The 13,101-nt window shown below is 38.4% G+C and overlaps 2 protein-coding genes and 1 long non-coding RNA gene across 3 annotated transcripts; 2 read left to right on the plus strand and 1 right to left on the minus strand.

Annotated features, from left to right (window-relative positions):
• Positions 1-1,164: 1,164 nt before the first annotated feature.
• On the plus strand, positions 1,165-2,307 carry LOC139192293 (uncharacterized). Its single transcript, XR_011576341.1, has 2 exons — positions 1,165-1,812; positions 2,026-2,307. It is a non-coding gene; the product is annotated as an uncharacterized lncRNA (long non-coding RNA).
• A 1,151-nt stretch (positions 2,308-3,458) lies between these two features.
• On the plus strand, positions 3,459-8,416 carry LOC103426653 (NADP-dependent malic enzyme). The gene is made up of 19 exons (XM_008364737.4): positions 3,459-3,960; positions 4,634-4,754; positions 4,992-5,066; positions 5,237-5,388; positions 5,472-5,577; positions 5,685-5,750; positions 5,883-5,978; positions 6,067-6,138; positions 6,238-6,321; positions 6,417-6,515; positions 6,633-6,680; positions 6,798-6,851; positions 6,945-7,043; positions 7,130-7,219; positions 7,324-7,401; positions 7,511-7,585; positions 7,680-7,770; positions 7,895-8,023; positions 8,124-8,416. Exons 1-19 carry the CDS (start codon positions 3,824-3,826, stop codon positions 8,210-8,212), a joined length of 1,761 nt encoding a protein of 586 aa, XP_008362959.2. The 5' UTR covers positions 3,459-3,823; the 3' UTR covers positions 8,213-8,416.
• A 1,185-nt stretch (positions 8,417-9,601) lies between these two features.
• On the minus strand, positions 9,602-12,779 carry LOC103406787 (kihadalactone A synthase LFS-like). The gene is made up of 11 exons (XM_029087675.2): positions 12,440-12,779; positions 12,133-12,328; positions 11,925-12,023; positions 11,738-11,789; positions 11,300-11,421; positions 11,117-11,217; positions 10,957-11,015; positions 10,672-10,728; positions 10,457-10,502; positions 10,050-10,129; positions 9,602-9,888 (listed from the first exon to the last, which is right to left on the minus strand). Exons 1-11 carry the CDS (start codon positions 12,545-12,547, stop codon positions 9,798-9,800), a joined length of 1,011 nt encoding a protein of 336 aa, XP_028943508.1. The 5' UTR covers positions 12,548-12,779; the 3' UTR covers positions 9,602-9,797.
• Positions 12,780-13,101: the final 322 nt, after the last annotated feature.

The following is a 13,101-nucleotide window of genomic DNA, read 5'->3' on the forward strand; positions in this document are numbered from 1 at the left end:
CCCACCTGCTTGCCACCTCAGATGACGAGCTTAGCTTCGAATCGGGTCGTGTTCCGGATCAGATCCACCTCGCTTACACGGATGGAGATGACGAGATGCGGGTCATGTTCGTGACGCCAGACGACGCCGGAGAAGAATAGGGTTTGCTATGGTGATGTCGTTGTCGTCGGATGGGTTTGCTGGGATTGGGTTAGCAGTTGGGTTACTGGGTTTATGGTGGAGGAAGAGGAGGGCTACGAGAGAGACAAGGGTAGAAGAGAGGGAGGTTACGGGAGAGAAAGGGAGGTAGACAATGTAATTAATGAAAAATAAGAGGGGTATTGTTGTCCAAAAAAATATAATTTTGTGTCCCACGGGATGGAAAAACCCGTTCCAGGGGGGAAGGGGGAACCAAAATCTAACCCATTTTCGTTCCGTGGGACGCGCGTTCCACATAATTTTAGCGCACCAAACATGGGATGGAACGCGTCCGTCCCACTCTGTTCCGTCTCATCCCACGTACCAAACGCACCCTAAAAGAACTCTGTAACTAAGAACTGGATTGTGTAATCTAGCTAGACTTTAGCGACTGTTTATGGTCAATAAATGTTGAATATATTGTAACATTTTTGTTGTACGTATAAATCCATGGTTCTCAATCATGGATACTTAATTAGTTTGGAATGACAAACTCATTGTTTCAATGTTCATACGAGAATAAAATCTAACTATGAAGTGAGGAACGGTAACAACTTTCTTATTTGTATTTGTTTTTTTTTTTTTTTTGAATTCTCCCTACTACCTTGTAATTTGCACGACGATTTGAACAGTCTATTTCTAGGTTATTTTTTAAAAGATTTAACTTAATATGAAATCGTTTGATCATCCAAGTGTTATTCAATATATAGACCAGTCATGTCATTTAGTTAAACATTGATATTTTGACATGCTAATAGAACTGTTTAACAACTACAATTTCTATTTCAGTTGATAAGTAGATTGTTCCAATTACCGTGCAACAATGCAAGATGATGAGAATGATAGCTGAAATGTCCAACTGAGAGGGTCGGTCCGTATCATCCTTCATATGATGCAAGGGAGTTCATATTCATAATACCTTTGAACCATGGAGTCGAAGAAAATAAAACAAACCCACTTAAAAGGGAACTTTAAACCACGTGAAAAGGAGCCAACCCTAATTAAAATTTGACACGGACCTTGGGAAGTAGGACGTCTGTGCAAGGAGAAGTTTTTCGGAGAGCCGGTCACACAAGACAGCTGGAGTACTGAACGAATCATGGGTTGAAATCTGTCTCTTTTATTTTTAAAATATTAGGTTAATATCAGTTTCTTAATTTTTAATATTTAGTACATGTAATTTTTTAGTACATAAAGTTATAATTTTAGAATACTTTTATACATCTGTTAAAATTACCGTTAACTGATGATGACATCCACGTGGATGGGCGACACAAACTAAAAAAATTTGGGCGTCTGCACCCACCCTTCTCCCTCCTCCGCACATCCCATGGCGGAAGACCAGGACCAAGATTCAGCTGTCCTAGAGGAAGAGTACGCCGTCTGGAAGAAGAACAGCCCTTTCCTCTACGACCTTATCATCTCTCACCCTCTCGAATGGCCGTCTCTCACCGTCCACTGGGCTCCCTCGGCGCCGCAGCCCCACACCGACCCTTCCCTCGCCGTCCACAATCTCGTTCTTGGGACCCACACCTCTGATGACTACCCAACTTTCTCATGGTCGCCGACGCCCTCCTCCCCACATCCCAGCCCAACTTTGGCGCCATTTCCGAAAATGACCCTGTGATGCCTAAGGTACTGAAAGATCGGTCCTTTTCACTCATTTAATAGAAATAATTTCTGGGGTACCAAGTATCTTAAGATTTCCAGAATATGATGTGGGTTCTTATTAATTTGAAGAAATGAATCGTGGGTAGTCGGAATTTGTCAGAAATATTTTGTGGGTACCAACTGTATGTTAAAATTTCTAGCTGAAAATGATTGCATTTGTGCTTGGTGTGGTTGTAGGTGGAAATAACGCTGAAGATTCGGGTGTTTGGGGAAGGGGGAGAGAGAGAGAGAGAAATAGAGTGGGTGGAGTCGAAGAGGGAGGTGGAAGGCTGGGTGCAGAGAAGAGAAGGACATGATATTGTAGGTGTCAGATTGCAATAGGCGCAGAACTTTAGCGGTCTTGTACGTCGGGCTTCTCGAAAAATTTCTCTCGTGCAAGGACGATTAGGGAGAAATTTTTAATTGTGACGGGAACATATGATACATCATGTGTTTTAATAATAATGATGAAATTTTTTATTTTTTAAGTTATTAACTTTTTAACACACATATCCTACTATTTGTTTGTATCACTTGTGTACTAATCACATTGAAAAATCTCACGTGATCGGGACCATCTCCACGAGCTGTCATGCTTCAATCCAATCCAAACGTAATCTGAAAAACCAAACCTCAATCTCCTGTGAGCCACTTGAAAAAGGAAACTCAGTGGTCAAAAACTAGTCATCTTTCAGGGCCCTAACCTAACACCAAAGCAATTCAAATGATGAAATTTTTAGCAGATGGCGCTTTTACGTTCGATCGACCAAGTGCTTCCTCTTAACAATTAATAATTTAATTCACTAATGCTATAATAAAAATTAATAAAAATTGTATGTACATAATAGTTATATAACAAACATACAACTCATTTTATTTAGGTAAAGTTTGAAATATTGAAATCGTTAATTGAAATGTTAAATAATTTTATAAACTTGTCTCTACAAATAAATTAAAAAGTAAATGATTTGGATAATAATATACTATTACAACTTAATAAGAGAACCGAAAAAATAAAACGAAAAGAAAATAGTAACGATCATCCTATGTTATAAATTTCTTTAGGTTACATGCATGATTGACAGACAACAACGACAATAGAGGCAGCTGTAAGAGCCGACACACGGACATGTGTAATATAATCTCATTATCCAAATCAATCAAACCCTTTACCAAAAAAAGAAAGAATCAAACCCCCCAATCACTCCGTATCGACTCTCTCTCCTCTCTCCACTGTAAGATTTTTTATTGTGCCGAATACACTGCTCAGTTTACTGAAAAATATTTTAGTACGGTTTAATAAACGGAAAATGATCATATGCGGATTCCTTCCTAATCTACGAAATTCGAAAATCTCAAGCATTGAAATTTGTTTTAACGGTTAAAATTATAACTTTTAAAGTAGACTTCTGTTTATAGTTATTGGATCAAATTTCAATGATCCAGATTCTCTGATTTGATGAATTAGAAAAAAGAAACTTAGCATAGTAAGCCGTATTTTTGATACACTGTAAAATTTGTCATCTCCACCGTCTCTACCGCCGAACACAGACAAAATCCCATGTCTCTGTCTTCCTCTCACTCCCACCCTAGTTCTCTCTCCTCCATCCTATCCGTTTACTCATTTAACTATTCCCTCGATATTTTTTCCAATGAAATCCTTAAGAATATCCCACTAACTTTTCTGCAAATAATTAACTAAAAAAAGAGAAAAAAATTAAAGATTGAATAGTTAACTCTTACCGTTTTAATTTCCTATTACAATTTGACTTTCGCGTGTAAAAGAAGCCAAAATCTGTGGTTTGCATTGGTGGCAATGTAACATGGGTCGCTGTTTGTTTTGTTATTAAAAAGAGCTTCAACACAAAAGCAGAGCACTCCACCATCCTCTGCAACTTCTGCTTCTGCTTCTCTCATAAGCGCTTTTGAGCTCAAAGGGTCACTGAGAAAGGTTGGTGCTGAATCTGATCTTAAGATATTACTTGGGTCGTTGAGGATGGCGAGCAAGCTCACGGATCCTACGGTTAAGATCGACCCGAAATCCACCGTCGGCGGCGGCGTTGAGGATGTATACGGTGAGGACACTGCCACCGAGGACCAACTTATCACCCCCTGGACTTACTCCGTTGCCAGGTCATCATCTCTTTTCATTAAGTTACTTTTTACCGTCTGGTTTCATATATAGATCATAGTAGCTGTGTCTGATGATGGAGGATTGAGGTTCAGTATATCTGTTGTGGGCCCAGAATTCTATGATCCCTTGTGAAGCAGTTCTGAAATCTGAACCTTCCACTTTTAGTCTCTGAAAAGTGAAAACTGGAAAGTTTGCAGTTCTGATGCTGTTTGTTTGTTTATTTTCAATAAAAATTAGGATTTTAATAACAAAAACAAACAATATATATATTTATACATGTAAGTTTTTTGGGAAATGAATGCGTTAGTATTTCATATTCGATTTCGATATATCATCATGACCAGCACATGACCACTTTTCAGTATTTGATCAGTTAATGCTTGATCGTTTTATCGTCAGTATTTGATTTTAATCGGTTCTGAGATTTGTAAATTAATTAATCATTTCAATCAACTTTCAAAGTTTTTATAATAGTAATTTTTTTTTGACAAACGATAGCGTTAGGATTAGATAGTTGTTAGGGAGAAGGAGATGGAGATCAAACTCATACCATAGTGCATAAACATAATTACTTTCCGCGTGGTGAGGCGCGTTCTCATTTGGATCAAGCACCACTTTTTGTGAAAGTTACTTTTTTTTTTGTTTAATTTTTGGTGTGTTTTTTTTATGCAGTGGGTATTCGTTGCTGAGAGATCCTCAATACAACAAAGGGCTAGCATTTACAGAGAAAGAGAGGGACGCCCATTACTTGCGCGGTCTTCTTCCTCCGGCAACTATTTCTCAACAACTCCAGGTTTCAATTTTCATGACACTGCTTAGTATTCATCTTAAGTTGGTTTACATATATGGTTATGTTTTAACAACTCAAACATGTTGTTAGCTCGGTTAGACCAGTTAGTCACGACAGTGTTCCCGCCACCTCTCACTCGAGTTTGATTCCCCCTCCCCGCGAATTAGAATAGTTTAGAATATCGCTCAAAAAATAAAAATGTTGCTGGCTCATTTAACATGGTATACTTCTGTTAACCAGGAGAAGAAGTTGATGAATACCATCCGACAATATCAAGTCCCGTTGCAAAAATATATGGCACTGACGGAACTCCAGGTACTTTTTCTTTTACCCGGATTAGTTTAGTTTGACGTTGATTTCGAGTTTATTTCTTGAAGTTAAACGTTTCCATAAGATTGAAACTGTTTCAAGTGTGTTATATTTATTGGTGCAATGTGTTAAACATTTAAGGATGTAAAGGATCATTCAATTGCTTTGTTTAACAGGAGAGGAATGAGAGGCTGTTCTACAAACTTCTCATTGATAATGTCGAGGAATTGCTCCCAATTGTCTACACTCCGACTGTTGGTGAGGCTTGCCAGAAATTCGGAAGCATCTTCAGGCGCCCTCAGGGTCTTTACATAAGTCTAAAAGAGAAGTACGAGTATTTGTTTACGCCGTGATTTTTCAGTTTTCTCAACAAGAAGTCCCAATAACATGAAAAACTCTTGAACATTATAGGGGTAAAGTTCTCGAGGTATTGAAGAACTGGCCTGTAAGGACTGTTCAAGTTATTGTTGTGACTGATGGTGAACGTATCCTGGGACTTGGTGACCTTGGTTGTCAGGTAAGGTAGCGGAGTGATGTTTTTTTCCCTTGAGTTATAAGCATTTTAGTAAAATAGCGATAGTGGAAAGTAACTTGGTGCACACCACATTGTTGAACATGCTTCAGGGGATGGGAATTCCTGTGGGGAAGTTGGCTTTGTACACGGCACTTGGAGGAGTTCGCCCCTCAATGGTAATTGTTTTCCTATTTACTAAATACTAATCATTGTTTACACTTCAACATGATAGGGTTGCATTGCAAATCATGGATATCATAGCATATTTATTCATTTTAATCAAGAATTCCGTGGACTTTTCTCTTCAGTGTTTGCCTGTAACAATTGATGTTGGGACAAACAATGAGAAGTTGCTGGATAATGAGTTTTACATTGGACTCAGACAAAAGAGGACAAGGGGAAAGGTTTACCTTACTCTAGTCTCTAGTTTACGTGTATGTTCCAGAATTATAAAGCTTAACTTAATGTGAGCGATTTTGATCGTACTTGCAGGAGTACGAGGATCTTTTAGAAGAGTTCATGAGTGCTGTCAAGCAGAACTATGGTGAAAAAGTTATTGTACAGGTTACTTCTTATGTTACATCATCTATTCACTGGATTTTTGGAGTATAAAATTTTCACATTTTCTGAGGTTGTCTAGTACCTTTATATTGAAATGTGCAGTTCGAAGATTTTGCAAACCACAATGCTTTTGAGCTGCTGGCCAAATATAGAGCATCTCATCTCGTCTTCAATGATGACATACAGGTACAAATTAGATAACTGACTGAGCTTGCACGACAGCCTTTAGGGTGTGTACACTTTGTTTCTTTCCGCTTTGAACCGTTGTCTCCTTGTTTCAGGGGACGGCATCTGTAGTTCTTGCAGGAGTTGTGGCAGCACTGAAGTTAATCGGTGGTTCCCTGTCTGAGCATAGGTTTTTGTTCCTTGGCGCTGGAGAAGTAAGAATTGTTATATATTTGTCGATTTTTATCTTTACTACATCAGATTGGTAGAGAACTAAGAGTAGTCCAACTCTACAGCATAATTCTCATTCCACTGTTACTTCGTGATTGTAGGCTGGTACCGGTATAGCAGAACTAATAGCTCTTGAGATCTCGAAAAGGGTATTAACTTTCTAAAATCATGTGCATGCCGCATGTCAATCCAGAGATGTAAAGAACTTCTAGTCACGGTTGATCAATGTTCTTCCTTCATTATTTAGTTTTCTTCTTCTCTTACAGACAAAAGTTCCTGTGGAAGAGACCCGTAAGAAGATCTGGCTTGTTGATTCAAAGGTGGGTAGCGTTCTCGATAAAGATTCTGACTGTCCCTTATCAATTTTTCTAGTTTCCTCTCATACTTAACGCAGCACATGAATTGTCTTGCAGGGATTGATTGTTATCTCTCGTAAAGATTCTCTTCAACATTTTAAGCAGCCTTGGGCTCATGAGCATGAGCCTGTTGATAATCTTTTGGATGCTGTCAAGGTTCGAATCATATGATATATATTTTTAGTGGATATATGTTAGTTCTATAATTCTAGGTTTTTGATCGTACATCCATACTTCATCAGGCAATTAAACCAACAGTTCTTATTGGATCGTCTGGTGTTGGAAGAACATTTACAAAGGAGGTGATTGAAGCAGTATCGTCCTTCAATGAGGTAATCCTCTCCTTTCTCTTACCCCTGTTCCGTGTCTATCTTCTTGTACGAGGCATAACATGTTCAGCATCGATTTTATTGACATTAAGAAATGAATGCTGCAGAAACCTCTCATTTTGGCTCTTTCCAACCCAACATCACAATCTGAATGTACCGCTGAAGAAGCTTATACTTACAGTGAGGTATAATATTTACGCTTACCATTAATCTGTCGTTACTTGATTGAGGAATTATCTCGCAAAGTGAAACTAATTTCTCATTCATGATTCTTGTCCGGTTTCCATTACCAAGGGTCGTGCAATTTTTGCCAGCGGAAGTCCATTTGATCCTTTTGAGTACAAGGGCAAAGTTTTTGTTCCTGGCCAGGTAATGCAAAAGTAGCTTGTAGTTTGAACTTTGAAGACCAAGTTTAAACATATTGGTTTGAGTATCAATAACCGAGATTTTTTTATCGTCCCAGTCCAACAATGCATACATTTTTCCTGGATTTGGTCTGGGTTTGGTTATCTCTGGAGCAATCCGTGTTCACGATGACATGCTTCTGGCAGCCTGTAAGTAGATGGCAAATTTTGAATGACGTAATTTTGAAAAAGAATGCAAAGTAGAACTTGTATCGCATTTTCCGACTTCTGCATTTACCGTTTGTTCAACTTTTTGGTTTTCTCCTAAAAACAGCGGAAGCCTTGGCGGGGCAAGTTTCCGAGGAGAATTTTGCAAAGGGGCTGATCTATCCACCATTGTCGAACATCAGAAAGATTTCTGCCCAAGTAGCTGCTAATGTAGCTGCCAAGGCATATGACCTTGGTAAGTTTTCTGTCACCTTGGTATATTCTGAGTTCTAACCCAAAAATATATCATTTCTTCCATGCACCATGTAACTCTTTTTCATCTTATGCTTTTGTAGGCGTGGCTACGCGTCTCCCTCGTCCTGAGAATCTTGTGAAGCATGCCGAGAGTTGCATGTACAGTCCCGTCTACAGAAACTACCGCTAAACAGTGTCTGGCTCCGTTGTTTGTTGTGTGTTATGCTTCGCTTCGAGGCTAGTTATCAAGAATGTGTGTTTCTGAAGATGTGCTGTATCAGTGCTTGTAAAATTGGTGAAAGATGATGCGTGTACATCACAAGGGTTTGTAAAATTCGAATAAATATGCTAATTGTATTTGTTCCTGCAGATCAAATGCATTAGCTTCCCTTCACATTTTGTTCTTTGATATCGTCATAACGTCTCCTGGTCTACAAATCATATGCTAGTTCTGATAGTTTCTCAAATGTGTTTGCTCAAAGAGTGCTTATGTTGTTAATACGAACTATAAGGCAAAGAATCAAACATAAGACCTCGATTGCAGAGACAAATGTCTTAAATCACATGAGATAAACCTTTTGCGAGCGAGTACATACTTGTTGAAACGCTACTTTCCAAAAGCAAATGTATTAATATAAGTGGCACCAAAGACTCAAAAGGAGATTGGGGGGGGGGGGGGGGGTCCCGTTTCATGCATTCAACCATTGCAGCACTAACATGGCTAAAAAGCCAAGTAAAGCTAGTGTTGATATGAATCATTTGAGGGAGTGCATATGTGTTTGCTCAAAGAGTGCACTTATGTTGTTAATACGAACGATAAAGCAAAGAATTAAACATAAGATCTTGGTCGTAGGGTACACTCTAAATTACTTTAATTATAAGCCTCTTGTGAGCAAGTGCGCGCTTGTTGAAACGCTATTTTCCAAAAGCAAATGGATCAATATAAATGGCACCAAAGACACAAAGGAGATGGTGGGTTCCTTTCCAATCATTCAACCATTACAGCACTAACATGGCTAAAAACCAGGTAAAGCTATATAAAGTGTTGATATTAATAATCGGCGTTTGACCCAAAATGATATGATTGTTATAACTCTTCATTTTAGTTCCTGACATTAAAAATTGATATGGTCCTTAAGATTGTACACGTAAATCATTTTGATAATTCCGTGAAATTTTTTTCAATATTCTCGTTAAGTATTGGGGTTCGTTCGACAAGAATACCTTTAAAAAGGTGGTCACGTGGTCTTTCAGGTGAAAATTTAACAAGAATATTGATAAGATTTTTTATAAAATGACAAAAAGGATTTACAATTGACAAACCTCACGAGCCACGTTATCGACTTTAATTATCAAGTACCAAAGTGATAAGTTATGTCAATTTCAGAAACTATTTTGACTAAAAAGTCATTAATTATTTGAGGGAGTAGTACTACTCCCGGAGTACTCTTTAATTATAACTATGGATGACTTCCTACTGCACCCAGTTTTACCATGAACCCCGAATATGCAGGCGTACGACACACTCCACACTAACGTTAATTTAGAACGAAATATATGTTCCGTACTTAGATACAGATTCTGCAACAAAAATGGAAGAAATTTTATTGTGGTAGGGTACCAGATTACAAGGTTATATGAAGTTACAGAAGGATACAATATGAACAGTGACGTAGCGATTATCAAGTACAGCAATCGTTGAACCATATTGAAACTTATGCTAGCTATCTTAGAAGAATGAGGAATCATCTTCAATTGCAGCAGAACTGACAAAATTATTTGTTATGTTCGGTGTAGACATTCAGATTGGCGTGAGTATTGTAATAGCGCTGGCTCAGGTAAGTGCGGCACAAGATCGGGGGAAATCTGGAAAAGTAGACAGATACAGGGATGCAATGAACAGTGAGATCATTCTAAATGCTTTATGATTCGAATTTCAAAACCGCCATCCTTTGGCCGCATAAAATTTTTGAGTTGCTAAAATAGCTATACGATAGTTCCAGCATAATATTTGTGTCGGAACTTACTTGGGAGGGTTCTTTTCAGATTTGCACGTAGGCAAACACTCAACAAGACAATCGTGACTTGGTTCTATAAAGTATGCGATCTGCCAAAGAAAAGAAGCAAATGAGATATCAATTCCAAAATGCGAAAGAATGTGCTGTAAAAAATAGAAAACAAAAATTAGTATATCATATACGTGAAAGTTAACATAACGAATGCCATGTAAATCCCGAGAAAAGAAAACAAAAATCAAGTAATTGAGCTCATGTACAATTCAGGCACAGATACAATAAGTGAAGTTGACGGTTTACATTTGAACCAGATGATAGACACAACGAACAAAAGAATCTTACACAGCATAAAAACACTGAAACTGATGTAGTCTAGTACGCCATGAAATAGAAAAAGTAAAGAAGAGAAAGAGTCATACAGAGTATCTGTCTTGACCGTTCCCTACAACTCTATGCAATGTGGACCTGAGCACAAAAACAAAGCAGGAGAATGCATCACAATAGTTGAACACAAACATTCTAAAAGGATAATGCACATATAATAAGATCCAAATGAATTGCACAGCTCCAAAATGCCAGCATTCATCTTCTATGAGCATATAATGCAGACAGAACTAAGAGAGATGTGCAGTACTTGAAAATGCCGTTGCTCCAGCGTTCCAGCATGTCACCAATATTCACTATAAATACCCTGAAATAATAAACAGAAAAAAGAATGTTACCACACTGAATTAAAAAGGTGTCTTTGCATTATATTTGCTACTATGGTGGCATCTATAAAATCGTGAAACATTCAAAACATGTTACTAGCAATGAAGCATATATCCGCAAGGAAGGATATAACTATAGAACATATGAGTCAGCCAGAATTAAGCCACTTTAATGATATCGATCTCCCTCGGAGGGTAGAACGACTAACCCTTTTATTGGTGGTATATATTCCCATATTTGAGGTTTCGCATCCTTATCCTTGCATATCTGCAAAGAGATATAGGTGGAATAACAGATTAATAATGCAATAGTTATACCTGCCTTCTTAATAATGGTAATATAGCTTAAGTTCACAGCAGCACTCTTACTTGGAGACCTGCAACATCATCTGTTGCCAATAGGGTTATAAAACCAAAGTCCGAATGAGCTCCAGCTCCAAAAATTCCATTTGCTGGATCAGAAACTTGACCTATATAACAAATGAACATCGTCTTAGGAGTTAAAATAGTTGTAGGATCAAATTAGTTACAAAATTTTTTATTGAAATTTACCATCGTAGTGTAGTAAACGCAGTGTTGCTATAGCCTCGCCAAGCATTTCTGGTTTGTCGAAGAAATGGATGTCGAGATCAAGAGCAAGGGCCACAAGCCTACCAACTGACTTAGCCACCTCCCTGAAATGATTTTCATGAAAACAGGTCACCTCAACGTATATCATCCACTCTAGAAAGAACTAATCTAGAAGAAGAAATATGGAAAAGAATTATTGAAAGTTCTGAAACTAATCAATTATTCATCCTAAAACCTTGTCACTAACAAAAAGGATATTCTCATAGCAATATGAGTAAAGGCCACTATTTAAAACGCCAAGAGGGAAAACAACGATTTCTAACATGAACGTACATTGATCACATGCTTGTCGACACACATGCACAAGCACTCTGATCCTACAAAACATATGTAGTTGCTAAGTACAAGTGCACAACTTACAAGCATTGTCTATGATATTCCTCCATGGTCTCCCTCCACCCCGGCAACACATCTACAACGAAAACAAATAGTACGAAAGGATCAATAACACCCTTCTATTGCTAGATGCTAAAAGTACGAAAGGGCACTATAAAACCAAATTTTGCTAGAAAACCAGCATTCAATTCCACATCTTGCAGTTATTTACCTGGAGCAGGCCAAACATTAGGCCCATAAAACGGCTTTTTAGCTTCTGGGTCATCTTCTTGTAGCTCAACTCCTATGTAATACCCCTCCTTGTAATCTCCTACTCATCGAACAAAACCCGAATTTTATGAAAAAATAACAAAAACCCTGAATTTTAATCCACAAAGAAACAATCAGAATTTGTACTTTCCTAGTGGTTTAATACAAACCGTGAACTTGGTTTTCATGATCGAGATGCTCGTCGAGAGAAGGGGTATATCCCCTGTAATTCTTGTTCCTCAAAAGCTCCATTTTTGCACTCAATGGCAACTCGAAAAGCCTCCTGCTCTGATCAAACACCTCCGCCATGAATTCCTCGCTTATTCCATGATTCACCAGGTAGAAAAACCCGCAATCCAAACACGCCTAAAACAACCCAGAATTCAGTTTTTCTTCACAACCCAGATTAGAAAAACAGAAAATCGTCAAACCCAGAAAAAAGTTGAGGAATTTATGCGGGAGTCGTAAGTTTCGAACCTGTTTGAGTAAAGAGACGGATTGGTGGGTGTCGGAGCTCGAGAGATCGATGCAGTTGAGGGCGGAGACTCTGGCAACTCCGTCGCCGTTTGTGATGTGGGTTGCCATTTTCTGGGGAAACTGAAGTGGCAAGACTTGAGAAGTCAGTGTATGAAATCGATTGTGGAGGACAATCTTTTGGGTTTTTTTTTTACGAAAAAGCTCGGGTGGGCAATGAGAGCACGCACTATCCTCGGTTTTTTTTTATGTATTTCTAGTTAGCCGCCTATTTTGCTGGCTTTGTTTGCCGCGTTATATACGTTGTTCCGTCACGGAAACCGATCGTTTTCAGATTCCTTTCACCACGTCTACTTATCTAGATCATTAAAATTTAATTTAACGGTTAAAATTATTATAATTTTTAAAGAATCTGTTGTTTGTAACCATTGAATCAAATTCAATGACCCAGATGAGTAGACTCGGTGAAAGGAATCCGTGGTGGAGGGAATCCGTTCTCACTTCTTTGTGTACGTGGAGCTGGACTGGGTTTGCCACCACACATTTATATGGGTACCGTAACGTATATTTTGCACTCAAGTCAAACTATACGTGAAAGTAGAGTCGGTTGCCCAAATATGCGTCTGTAGAAGTTCGAATTTGAGTGAGGAGTTTCAAACCTTTTC

Source organism: Malus domestica, chromosome 02 (genome assembly GCF_042453785.1).
Source record: "Malus domestica chromosome 02, GDT2T_hap1".
Lineage (NCBI taxonomy): Eukaryota > Viridiplantae > Streptophyta > Magnoliopsida > Rosales > Rosaceae > Malus > Malus domestica.